Here is a 13,681-nt window from a genome sequence, read left to right on the forward strand (position 1 = left end):
GTCACGTGAGCCCTTTGACGCAACTTCCCGACTGATTCAGCACCCAGCACTGCCTGCCCTAAGCCACTCTCCATCCCTAGTTTACCGATCCCACACCCGATCATCAGTGCGACATCCGTCGGATCATAAAACCGATCAGTTCCGTATACGACCCGTTTGGGAGGTAACCACTCGCATCACTCCGAGCTGCTGGTGGCGTCACGTTATTCACCCCACCGCTCCTGGCGCCACCCTGTCCCATAGCCGGTTTCTGCTGTGCAGCTGACGATCCAGTTGACCACGAAGGTGCTGCTGGAGGTGGCTGCTTCGGTGTTTGTGCCCGTGTGGCTGGTGTTGGTGAAGGCTGAGTTGCTCCTTGAGGCATGCGATGAGCGTCTTGAGCTACTTGTTGCACTCGGTTCAGTCCTTCTGCGAGCTGACTCATAGTTTGCACCAAGCCCGCGACCGTCTGGTTTAACGCGGCGATGTCCGTGCTGATCCCGGTGCTCAGATTGCTGATAGTCGCATTGATATTGTTGCCAAAGGCACGAATACCGTCGTGGGTCTCGTCCAGCCTTGCTTCCAGGCGGTCGATCCTCACATGTTCGGCGCTGCGCTGAGTACCATCCAGCTGCTGCCGTTCCGGGGCGGTGTCACTCCGCAACACTCTGCGCGCGGTGTTTCTTGCTTGCATCGTCTCAAGTTCTACTATGTCGCACTTTTCCAACTCACTATCAGTGAGCTGGAAGAGTGTATGGTAGCACTTGAACAGAGGAAGTCGTTTGTTGTTGTTTGTAGAGATGCCCGAGCTCACGTCTTGAAAGCACTCCGATGATTACTGCTAAGGTGTCCGAGATTTGCTCTCGAGATCACCAAGATGAGAGCCCACCTTACTTGGCCAGAGCAGGTTGACTTTATTCTCTGTTGATACCGGAATGAGCCTACCGCTCATTCACTGCTCCATACTCTAACTCTGTTTTTACATGCATTCCTAGGTCTCGATGGGTTCACTGTGCTGGTTGCTCGTAAAGAGCACCGACCCTTCGGCTGACTGCGGGTAGTGTTGCTGAAACCGCACCATCTTGACGCTACTGTAATATTTACAGTAACAAGCCTTGTGTGGTATTTCGATCAGCTCGCGAGATACCACGAGAATATCGTGACAAGGGTACCTGATCTTCACGGAAGAACCTACAGGACGGGTGCGGATGCCCGATACCAGATCAACACACCAGTCGGACGGGTAGGGTGATTCGTGAACCTCTGTTTGTGAGTTCTGTAATACGGGGTGGTATTGAGTTTCGTGTTTACGGCAGCTATCTGACGCCAACAAATTCGTGAGAACTCTGGATTGTTGCTCAGAATAACAGTGGTTGTATCGAAAAGTCGCCAGGAGTAAAACGAATTCGTGTGCGCACAAACGCACAAGAAACGCAAAAGTTTTCGTACAAAATGGACGTCAGACGCCATCGAATTCAAGAGAATCATTAATAGTTAGTCGGGCATAAAAAATAAAGTGACTGCATTTTTTACTAGTTACTTTTTGCACGTCGGGTTGTCACTAGTAACTTGTTGAAAATGATGAAGTAACTAGTCGAAACATTATTGTCGCACAATATTGAAAGTGACTATTTTAAATATGCACTGGAATGTATTGTGGGAGCCTAAGAGCTCATTCAACATATCGAACCTGTCAGTACTGAATGATTTTCGCAGTGTGTGACTAGCATAGCGCGATCGATGTGCTATGTAGAAAACGACTTGAGGCAGAGCAATACCTACGCGGAAGAACTCAAACTTGAGTTCAAGGCACCGTCATACACATCGTCGGTGCTAAAGTAGGTGGCCTGGTACTCGATTGGGAGCGTCAGATTGAACGCAGGCATTTCTTCAATGCACGACTTGTCCAGACCTTTCAGGCTGCCTTTGTTAGTGACAAACGAAGCCAGAATCTTCGTGCCGCAAGTCGGCGTCCAACCTTCACTTGAATCGAGCTGAGTCGACATTACGACACCGTGAACTGCATTGTTAAAAGTAACGAGCTCCTTGTTGTCCCCATCAAGAGCTTCCAGCAAATATTCGGCGTACTCATGCGGTGTTTGAGCGTCCAACTTGCTACTTAGAAGCAGAACGCTAGCGTGGCTGGGGATCTTAGCGGACTTGTTCCAGTACTCATCGTGCTCGTAGATGATGCCGTTTGCCGCATAGTTGCCGTAGTTGAATTCATTGCAAGCCGTCGACTTTTCTTTGGAGAAGGCGCAATACAGCGGAGGTACGGCATTTGCGCCGGCGGATAGAAGAGCGTTGTTAAAACGTTTATCCATCTCGGCCTGCGAGGGTTGCGGAGTCTCATACATCTCCGAGAAAGCGATGAGATTGAAGAGAAGCGGAGAGTAAAATGCATCGTCTTGCGTGGCTGCACCAGCATACGCGTTGAAGTAATTGATGAATTGACTCATAACGTCGACGTCCATGGCCTCACAGCGTTTCAGGCGGTAAATAATGGGGGAATTAATTTTCGCATCTCCGGGCCCATCAGCAATGTGCCAAGCGTAAGCGAAAGTGTTGCCGAAGGAAGGAACTCGCCGAAATTCTTGACGCTGTTCAAAAGAGTCACACATGTCGAGTTTGGATCTTTGGTAAAGTCTACCTCCAAGCCTCGAAGTGTCTTCGGCAGCGTGTTGGGCTTCTTGAAGCGACTGCTGCAGGTAGCGTCCTGCGAACAGAGCTCCAGGAAGCAGTCGCCCACTACACCAAAGTCAACATCACACTTAGACGCAGACATAAACTTGTCCGCGGATGACCCGGAAGAAGTCGCAATGCCGTCCAAAACGTATCCGGTAACGTGCGGAGGGTTCAGGTGGATCAGACGTTCCACCAGCACCGTTCCATAGCTGGTGCCGTACACAATGGTACTGGCGCCGTTTGTGTACTTCGAGATGAAGCTCACCAAATCTGTGGCGGCACTTGTCGTCGAGAACGAGGCAAGACTGCCGTACTCGTTTTCTAGTTCTTGAGCACAGGCGGGAACTTCCGATAGATTGATATCTCTACCGCTTGGAGAACCGATGGTAGTAGCTTGCGCTGCTACGCAGTCCAGAAATGTGCTGCGCCGGTTCCACGATAGTCCATCGTGTACACATTTACAGTCCCATCGAGGTAAGTGTACAAATCAAGCATCGATGATTCCACTGGAATCGATAGCCACACCACAATAAAATTAGAAAATGGCGGAGCGTGCACGCCAAGAACCGAGAGGTAAAACTAAGGATATGCTGAAAGCTTTTACTTACAGGAAGAGGAGGAATATCCGGGTCCTCCCTGTAGGAACCAGACATTCGTAGCGATTTTGGGATTACCATTGGTGGCCACCACCCGCTTCACGAAGATGTCGATCATCGGGTCGGCGAACTGTGGCGTCTCGCAAACGCCGGGGTAACACAGCGGCGCTTTGAACGTAGCACACTCCGAGTCATGTCCACTTGAGCTACCTTCATCGGAGAAGGTGTAGTCAGAGCACTTGTACCAGCCATTCAACCGGGTCTTGGCGGTAGTTTTGGTTGCTGCCGAGGTCCGCGAGATTATCGCCGCCAATGCGAATAGTTGATAAAAGCGCATTTGCCACTTCACTGGAAAATTTGGAAATGCCGAACAATAAATTCGTGCCGTATAGGAACAGTGCAATACATACATGCGTAACGTAGGTTATCATCCTGCTGTTACTATGTTGCTCATCGTTGAACCTCCGTTGCCAATGAATCCTTGGCGGAGCTTTGAACTTTGACTGAACTGTACTACATCTGTGTAGACTAGAGTATTATACTTCGTACCTACTGTTCACGCATTACAAATTACATAAACAGTACTTATACTTCACAGGCCTCTCAAAATTAGGCAGAAATATCTACCTACCTAATTTGACCTCGATTAGGCATTTTGGGAAAAGTCTGAATAGGTAGTGCTTAAGTAGTTCGATACAAATGGTTCAAAATCCAAGTTAGGCATGCAGGTGGTATACTTTATTCAAGTGAATTGTCTTAGCTACGTGGACTCCTAGCGACGCGGTCAGCTAGATCGAGCAAAGAGAAGTACTGCAGCGACTGGAGTTGGCCTTCCATTGCATAGTTGGTTAGAGCTGTTCTCTGCGGGTTCTTGACTTGCTTCAAGGCGCTGAACTCACTCTCAACTGAGTGAGTGCCAGGTGATATCGCCGCCACTCCAGCGACGAATGCGAACAGTAACGTGTAATTGCCCTCGCAGTCCACATCTGCAACATGTGTGTGAGAATGTTGTCGCGCCTGGAAGATGAGAACGACTTGATATTTGTGGTCTTGGGGGGCGTTTTTTTTCTCAGTCAGCCTCGTAAATGCAGTGCGCTCTTAACCAGGTGAAATTTCGCGGCCAAACGCTTGACAGAATTAGCACCATGCCTCGGTAATTTCACCATCAACAACACTTGCACTCAAAGGCAGAAGGCCAAGCTCATCCTCGTATTTGGGGATCCATTTTTGTCGCTGCTGCAGAGGGGTGATTATAGTTTGCACAAGGGCAGTGTTGACACAGCGGTTTGCACTAGTGACTTTAGGATGTGGTGCGGTCTGTTGGTCTCCACGAGCAACCCTTCTTAGACCCTCGCCTTTATCCTTTTGTCTTCCACATTCGTGCTAAGAGGTGGAGAGCGCCGAAAGGTGGAATGCACAGGCAGCGACGCGAATAGACTGGGAGCTAAGGTGGTTTCAGGCATGTCCGCAATTAGGTATTTTGAAAAAATAGGATTAGGCATTTTGCACTTTCCCTTCACGCACTACCTAATTTTGAGAGGCCTGTTGTCTATATGTATTAATACCAATGGTACTATCACGACGTCCCCTCAAACGACCGTCGCTTTTCAATACCCTGTGATTTCTGCTAGTGTTTGTGCAGAATTAATAGAGTCTGGTTACCAGAAAGTTCCCTCTTGATTTGATACCTGTGTAATCACTATTGCAATATTACCCTAAACCACGCGATCATACTATAGCACTGAATATGAATGTTCTGTATCGATTAAGTGTCACATTGTCGAAATCATACGATGGGCTCGCTAGTGTTAGGAAGCCGCAACATAATACGCTGTCCTGCATTGTTTATGACTACATACCATCTCTGAACAGTGTTAGCAGCTGGTTTTTGCAACCACTGGTTTTTCCAACACTGCTCTGAATCTGTACAGTTTGTCTGGATGTGACATAAGCATATTACTACATATTATATAGTACATATTAACGGAAATTACGGAATAATACCCCGGGCACTATTTAATAGTACCCCTCACAAAATCTCGAAAGGTTACTCTGTATTACCAAAAGGTTACATCGCTACCTTAGCTTACTCGTCGATCAGTGCAGCATCATCAAGAGCGTCGTGCAGCTCGTCCAGGTTAAAGTCGTCCATATCCTCGTGGTCCTCGTCAGCGGCTTCCCAGCTTGTACAGAATTGCTCACCATACACGTCGTGCTTCGCAACGTGCCAGTCCAGGTAGCTGTCTGCAAACCCAGCAGCAGAGGCTGAGTTAATGACAGTGTTGCTGTCAGTGGCGGTGTTGGGGTGCTGCGAACGTGTGCAGGCAGCGCTAGTGAATGGCTGGGGCTCCGTTCTATAGTGAAGTGAGGTGTAACAAGATGACTGGTCATCAGAGCAGGGTAGCGTACGTGAGTTACTGTAGGGTTACTACCGGGTTACTCTGAGAGAGTACTATTTGGGTAGAGGGTATTAATCGGGAATTTCCGTTAGTAACACTGCTCTGAAGCACTTGATACATGTACAGTTTGTCTGGATGTGACATAACATATTACTAGATAATATGTACTACATAATAAATAGTACATGTATCAAGTCATTCAGAGCAGTGTTGCTATATGATATGTATAATATTATATAATAATATATTATATTTTACATATCATATGTGTATGCTCAGATGTACCTAGATTTCTGCTTCAGCTGGAATTTTACTGAACCCTGGCTATTAATAGGGTGGTTTTGAAAAGGGCAAAATGAAGAGCACTCTTCATTTCAAAGTGACATTGTAACTTAAAGTCCGTACTCGCGGCCAGCTACTCACTTCACGAGAGAGGCTACGTGCTCCCCGTCTTAGAAAGGGCAGAGGTCAGTTCAAACGCCCCCAAAACCAATTTTTCTATCAATCCACTGTCGAGGAGTTCGCCTGTAGTTCCGGCCTGGGACCTTATCGGCCTGCAATTCCTCAGCCCCCAGAAAGTGGAGATCCTTACGCACCCGTAAGTGATCTCTACGTTTGCTCAGGTGCCTGCAACGCGCGAGAAACCCATTATTCTGGAGGGTACCAGTATTGGTGAACCAGGCCCGTGATTTCTCCAATTCAAAAATCAAACAAATCGAAAAGTACAACAAGTGAAATTGTATGCATCTCTGTTACTAAATGTCGCAAGACGGAGCTCGGCTCACTTCACGGCCACTCGTTGTTGAATGCAACCGTTAGTTGACGGGTCGTCCCGTAAGTCATCCCGTAAGTCGTCCCGTAAGCCGTAATAGTATCGTAGGTTACCCCATAGCTGCTGCTGCGGACATGTATTATTGCTGGATAAAAGGTTTGACGGTCCTATACTGCCTACTGTATCAGTTTGACAGGCGAAGGATGACCTCGTCAGGGGATCTTCATACAGCTGAGGGGAGGGGGGCTCCTGTTTTTGAGCTACCGGACGGGCTTACCCCTTATTTTTGAACTGCCAGATGACCTACCCCCCCCTATTTTTGGTCTGCCCCCCCCCCTCCCCCCTCAAATTTTGATTCGGGCTGCGCCCCTGGACCTCGTTTACGTCGCGTTTCTAGCTAAGGCGAGGTTATTTCGCTTGGCTTAATAATACACTGGTTTTCGTGGCCGTACGTAATGCTCATGATGGTTGGCGCGTTCGCCTTGCTGTCATTGACTGTATTGGAGCGGGTTTGGGGCGCAAGTCGAAGAGCTTCGCCACCCACGCTGTCAGCTCCACTTGCGTCATGGACGACAGGCCGCGGATTTTATTTTTGTATGATGGCTCTCTTGTAACCAATTTAAAGCCAGCCGCCCATCGTGCCTTTCGGACTTGGTCTGTTTTAAAGTGAGCGCCAATGCATTGCGAGCGCGAGTGAGCAGTCATCCGGACCTACCATTTTTGAGGAATTATCTGAAGTGAGTGGAAGTCCACTCACTCGTTTCCTGGACGGGAGTTCTGTTCCTTAACCAATGGCCACCATTTGGTGCTGTGAAATTTCACACTACCGCAGTTTAGGGCTTCATGGAGTATTAATGGTCACTGGCTTAGCTATGGGAAAAACAAGACGAAGCTTGACTTCGGGTCGGTGCCCTTCGTTCTAGATGCAGCCGATTTGACCGCAGCACGATCGTTCGGGCTACTTGACGATGCTGCACCCGTGAATACGACTGACTCGAAGTCTTCTCTGTACGGTGTTGCTCACAACAAAACATACGGAACATTAGTGAAGACGAATTTGAATCACAACAAGCTATTCAACAACGATGCGAGGATTTTGCAAGTTCGTGCGGCTTTCAGCTGATTGTACATGGCAGCAGCTAAGCAAACGCCAAATATACGTGCAAGCTCCTACACGGACAGCAATTTTTCGATCCCTATATTAACGAGGAACGTGTGCAATGCCCATTTTTCCTAAACACATTGATTTGTACGAGAAATTACCGGAAAAAAGCCTGCTCTTCATGGTTTTTCTCCACCGCTCTTATTTTCCGATACGTTTGCGTTTTCTAGCTGAGCTCATTTGCATATTCTAGCTGAGATAGCCATTAAAGTGCAGCGTGGTAGCGAGCAATATCCCGTTTGCTCGGAAACATGGTTTGCAACCAAAGGAGGGGGGGGGGGTCAGAGAACCTCTATTTTGTTAGGAATTAACTATAGAGTCCTGGAATTTCTGTAGGCTTTGCCTAATTGATGCGTTATCCGGTGGCCATCTTGGGCTAGATTCTCGAATACAACGCCGACTTAATGTTTCCTTAAGCCTTGGAGGTAAGCTGTTGAACTCATACATCCCTGGGGTAATTGTACCTCGTCGCGACAGTTTGATTAAGTTCGCCGGGCCTGACACCTCTTGAATTCTGGTTGTTTCCCACATATATGAGTTGAACTTGTTGAAAATGCTTGGATCATCTGGGCGTTGGGTCGCCGGTGCAGCACCTTGAATCATGACATGTACTGTGCTGGAGAGTGTGATTTGACGGAGCTTCTGCAGGGCTACTTGAAGGATTTCTCCTATCCACTCCTGAGTCGAACAGTAAACACGTCGTTTTTGTATTCCAATGACTTCGATTGTGATCCTGATCACTTGGCTGGGTCCTAGGAGTATCCAGGCCCCCGATATTCATTCGGCTGTTTTACTATGTGATATTGAATGATCCATGTTTGTAGAAATATCGCTTGCTGCAAAGGTGACACTCCCTTGAATACACTGTAGCATTGGGCAAGTCTAAATCCTTGATTATAGGTTGCCGTATTGGATGTCCACGCCAGAATTACGGCTGTTGTCTGAAAGTCTGCTGCGTTCCACACTATTTTTTCGGCTTCTTTCTGATGTATCTGGACATTTTCAAAGATTTCCTTGTTACGTATTCTCCATAACATGCATTGTGTGCTTGTCGTCCAAATACGCCACAGAGTTTGCATCGCCTCGGTAAGCTCATGTGACCATTCAGAGATTGAGCTTCTTGCAGCTGCCAAAAAGTCTGGAGTGGTTGATGGGGTCGATCTATCTGCTGTAAAGCTTCGCAACTCGGTCATCTCCTGATGCGTTGGATGGTGGCCAAGCCATGATGGAATCCAGGCTAGCCAAACACGTTGCGCTCTTGTACAATCCCAGAGGATGTGTTAGATAGTCTCCGGTGATGTTGTGCAGTGTTCATACGAACAACGTCGATTACTGGGCCATCCGGCATGAAAGAAGTTCAAAGTTCTAGTGCAAATTCTGTAGATCGTCCATTGCTGGTAGTCTGTCAAGATACCATCATGTTTCCAAATTGCGGCTGGGCTTTGTCGCTGTGTAGCTTCTATCCATGGGTGTTTTTCCGCGGCATCTTTCATTCGATTGAGGATATGTTGTACAGAGAATTTGGGTTGTCGCCGAAGGCGTTTAGCTCGGATTTTTCGGATAGTTTGACGTAGATTTCGTGCCAAGGTTTTTGGCGGGGCCGCCCATGGTGTTGAATACAGACTTGGGTTGTCTTGGAAGGCAATCCCGCTAGTTCTTTCGACATACAGCAGCGTTGCAAAATCTTCATCAAATCGAGTGTCATGGTTTCGCTCTGTGATTTTCCATGTCCATCCATCGTTGTATTGACTAAGTTGAAAAGCTTCTTCTCGTGGTACTGTGAGAGAAAATGCCGTCACCTTATGATACCACGTTGATACCCATTGATACTCTTTTTTCAAAGTGGGGAGATACCATGGGGTTACTGGATTTGGCAGTTGGGACCAAACCTTATCGGGAATACTCGAAATATGCATGCACACCACTTCCGTATTTGACGATGGTGCTGTATCTTGAATGGGCGGAAGCGAATAGGCGGAATCAGAATAAATTCGCCAGGTCCTAAGCTTGATATTTGGAGATGTAATAATGAGCATGGATATATCAGCGGAAAATCTCTCGCTTGCAGTGGTTTTCCTTTGTGATCAACAACACACGCATTGTCGCACCAGCTTCCTGCTCGTAGAAACCCGACAGTCCCGCCTTCCGGTTCCCCTGGAGTAGGTGCCTGTAGCGCACATTGGAGAGATCCGCTGTGATGCCAATAGCAGATCATAGTATCTTTGTTGCTTGCGACTCTATCAGCAGTTCCTGAAGATGGATGAAGTTGCAGCCGTTTTGTTTGATCTGCCCAAACCTCATATCGTCCCAGTTCTTGGACATTTGTTCTAGTTCCTTTATTCCTTTTTCTTGGACAAGAACGTATCCGATTCCTCAACGTAGGTGTAAATATACAGCAGTCAGGCGAGTTGATTTGGTCGGGATGAGCAAGGGAGTGCCACGCCGCTGTGTAGATATCTGGTGTAGATTGCATCCAATATTCTGCCTGATTCATACGTGTGATTTGGAGCGCCAATTCGATGTTTTGTAGACCCAAACCGCCTTGTTCTTCAGGAGCAAATACCAATCCGGGGGCTAACTTATTTCGAGCTTGTTCCTCTCCAATTGTTCCTTTCCAAATGAATCGTTTCTGTAGCTGTTCTAATTGGCGAAGCATTTTTGAAGTGATCAAAATGTGCTGGCCTGTAAATTGGATCACTGGCAGTACTATCGTGTTAAATAAAACCACTCGTTGTTTAACAGAGTTGGTTACTTGTGTTGCCACTTGCAGTCGTTTTTTAATGTTTTCCACTCGAAGCTCCCAATTTAGGTCAGTAGTATCTTTTACTCCGAAATGGTACCCCAATATTCGTGTTGTAGCCGTTTGAACCAATACTGGATATCCGTAGCATTTAGTCTGATGCCAAGCTGTATTGAGCGGTATCAATATACTTTTGCTCGGTTGGACTTTCAACCCCGAGAGCTGACCAAAACGATTTAAAATTGCGTTGACAGGTGCTAATTCTCTCGTTGCCGAAAGAAATATTGTACTGTCATCTACAAATCCGCTGAATGTATGTCGTCTTCCTCCTGATCCCGGAATTTCCACTCCTTTGATGGCAGGATGTGCTTGGATTGCTCGCCCTAGAAAATCAACAGCAAAGACGAAAAGTAAAGGTGCTAACGGACAACCCTGTCGTATGCCGGAGTTCACAGCCCATTTACTTGATTCTTCTCCATTTACTAAATAGCTAGCCATGGTTCCATTGTGAAGATTATGAAATACATCAAGGAATTGTTGGGGGAATCCATATTGCTCCAGCGCAGCCGCCATAAAGTTTCTTCATAGTGTGTCGTACGCCTTCTGGAGATCAACACAAAGAATCGCAGGGGAATCTGCCCAATCAATAGTAGGATCATCTATTACTGTTCGTAACAGCGCTTGAACCATTGTTACACTCCTTGTTAGTAATCTTCCCCTCACAAATCCCTGTTGCCCACTGCTAATTAGTCGTGGTAAGAAGGGGTGAATTCGATTAGCGTAAATTCTTCCCAATATCTTGTATGCTGTGTTCAACAGAGATATTGGTCTATAGTCCATTGCGCTTTTTGAATCACCTTTTTATCGAAGCGGTACTACCACCGCATCCAGGAACGATTTCGGGACTGCGGCACCGTTCTGAATATCCTGGTAAACCGCTATGAGGATTCCTACCAGTTCGTCTTTGAAATCCTTGAAGAAATCGTGAGATAGTCCTGAGGAGCCTCCAGATTTATCCCGTGGAAGCTGATCTATCGCGGTTAGAACTTCCTGATCTTCAATTGGTCTTGTCAATTTCGTTTGTTCCTCTGGTTGTAGTCGGTTTTGTTCAGGTACTTCGTGGAATTTTTTCAGAGCATCTTGAATGTTATCGGGACTAACTTTTGCATGAGATGCTCCTAATATATCGTTCCATTCTGATGCCATTCTTTCTGGTGTAGACATATTCTCAGTATAGAAGTGTCCCGGAGATGGATCAATCCCTGTTACGTATTGGTCCCGCTGCCAGTTAGCGTGTTTCTTGTAAAAAATCTTTAAATTAGAAGCAGTAGGTTGTATAGATCGACCAAAAGATCGACTACTCTGTCGTACTCGGCGATGCTGTGTTTTTAGTAGTATTTCAGTTCTTGTTGATGGTGGAGATCGGAGATTTGTCTGTAAACGGTCATAATAATGTTCGGTGTGTTCACGGTCCATACGGGCTACTTCACCAATCATTAACGAAAATTGCCTCGCAAAAGTATCCCAGGCTACGGCGGGACTACTTTGGCGCTGGAATTCAGTGGTCAAACTTTTTAGTCGCTTTTGTATTTGAGTTCGCACCCATTCTGGCCTCGAACTACTGAATGGATATCGCGTAACCCCTTTGCGTTTTCGACTCTGTGAATTTTGCATCGTTAGCCACAACCGGAGCTCCTGATGGTCGGAGTAGCCAACTGGTTCACGTGCTTCAACCCACTGCGCTGTTCCGGCAATATCACTGCTAACGTAGAACCGATCGATCCTGCTAGCTGAGCGCTTTCGCCAGTATGTGTAGTGAGTAAGGGGGTCTAATGTAATGTATTGTCTTCATCTGCGTGAGATGAAAGTGTCACGGCATCCATCAAATTAAGATTATCAATTAGATGATTGAGTTCTTTGCTTTCACAGGCACCTAAACTCGGTAGTCCATCAACAAGACGATCCACCCGAGGATTTAGTACCGCATTGAAGTCCCCACCAAGTAATGTCGATATATTTGAGTCCATCCAATCGTTCAAGTCAGAGAAGAAATCATTTCTTTTGATTCTATTTGTCGGTGCGTATATGTTTGCTAAGCACCAATCATCAAATTGAACCGCAATTCTTCTGTCATTCCAATCATTCTGTTTCGATGGATGAATTCGTGCGGCAATGCGTGGTAGTAATAGTATCCCTACTCTTCCTGAGTTGGTTGCTGTAGTTGTCCAGTAACTAAGAGGATGAGGCGGTTGTTTTGCTCCACAAACGCGATTCCACATTTCGGTCATCTCTGCAATGTCTGCCTTCGTCTTCAAATGTGTGTCCTGAACAAAAATAATTTCTGCGGGAGCTACGTCGGTGCGTAGTGGCCACCCGCGCAACCATGCCTCCCGACGCTTGCTAATAAATCCTTGTAAATTTTGTGTAATAACCTGAAGTGCTGTTCTCCCTTTATTCCATTTCGCTTCAAATGTCCTGGAGTGTAAAACATTTCCGCAACGTTATGCAGGTCTGCATACAGATCCGGGTATAAGTCTGTTGCCGTCTTGGTTGACTGAGCTGGAATAATTATTGGATGTTCGGGGTTTGTTGCGGTGGGTCAATTGACCTATGCGCTAACATCGATTCCAAGCTAGCTAGGTCACCGTCGGAATCTTGCCCATATAATGCCTTTTTTAGTCTGGGATCCTGTTTGAGTGCACCCTGCAAGATTTTGATCAAGGGTACTACCATGGCATTTGTAGGGAATGGCCTCCCACTGATTCTAGCTAGCTCAGGACCGTAAGCGATGGCTGCAATTATCAAGCGAGTAAGGTGGGCTGCCTGAGCTTTTTTGGAGATCTTGAGTAGTTCATTTTTGTCAGCGTCATACTTTCGAAGCTTGATCCAGTAGTCTCGCCCATGAATATAGAAATCATTTATCATTTCGTCGCGTTCCGTCTTCAGATAATTAATCTCATTGCCTAGTTCAGTCTGTGCCAGTTCGTCATGTTGAGCAGTGCGAACCTCGATTAGGCCTTGAATTAGACAGTCGATTCGAAATCCTCTCGTCCAGTCTTGTAGAACGTTTGCATTTATTGAGCGAATAGTATATTCGGGTGAGTCTACTGCTTGCAAGCTTTGCAATAGTTTCACAGGGTGAGCTTTAACCGCATTCTTCCATGTGGTAGTGTTTGCTGGAAGACCCGGGAAATTCAGGATGCTTATCTGCTTCCAATCAGGTTCCAGCGCATTCCATTACTCCCGTTGGCTAATCTCCCCCCGCCGACCAGCAGAAGCCGTTTTCTGATGGCTTGTAAATCTTCCTCCTCTTGGAGTGGTTAAATCGTCTCAGTGTATATCTGGAGG

The 13,681-nt window shown here is 46.8% G+C and overlaps 1 protein-coding gene across 1 annotated transcript in view; it reads right to left on the reverse strand.

The window, feature by feature from the left end:
- Positions 1-1,757: 1,757 nt before the first annotated feature.
- Positions 1,758-13,681, reverse strand: part of IUM83_15174 (Serine protease family S33) — a gene marked incomplete at both ends in the record, with an annotated part of 34,928 nt that continues 23,004 nt past the window's right edge. Inside the window, 3 exons of the mRNA XM_067939974.1 lie at positions 1,758-2,579; positions 2,630-3,086; positions 5,351-5,504. Coding sequence (XP_067782218.1) covers positions 1,758-2,579; positions 2,630-3,086; positions 5,351-5,504 — 1,433 coding nt within the window. The remainder of the gene's footprint in view (positions 2,580-2,629; positions 3,087-5,350; positions 5,505-13,681) is intronic.

The sequence above is a fragment of the Phytophthora cinnamomi genome, assembly GCF_018691715.1.
Source record: "Phytophthora cinnamomi strain GKB4 chromosome Unknown Contig108, whole genome shotgun sequence".
Classification (NCBI taxonomy): Eukaryota; Oomycota; class Peronosporomycetes; order Peronosporales; family Peronosporaceae; genus Phytophthora; species Phytophthora cinnamomi.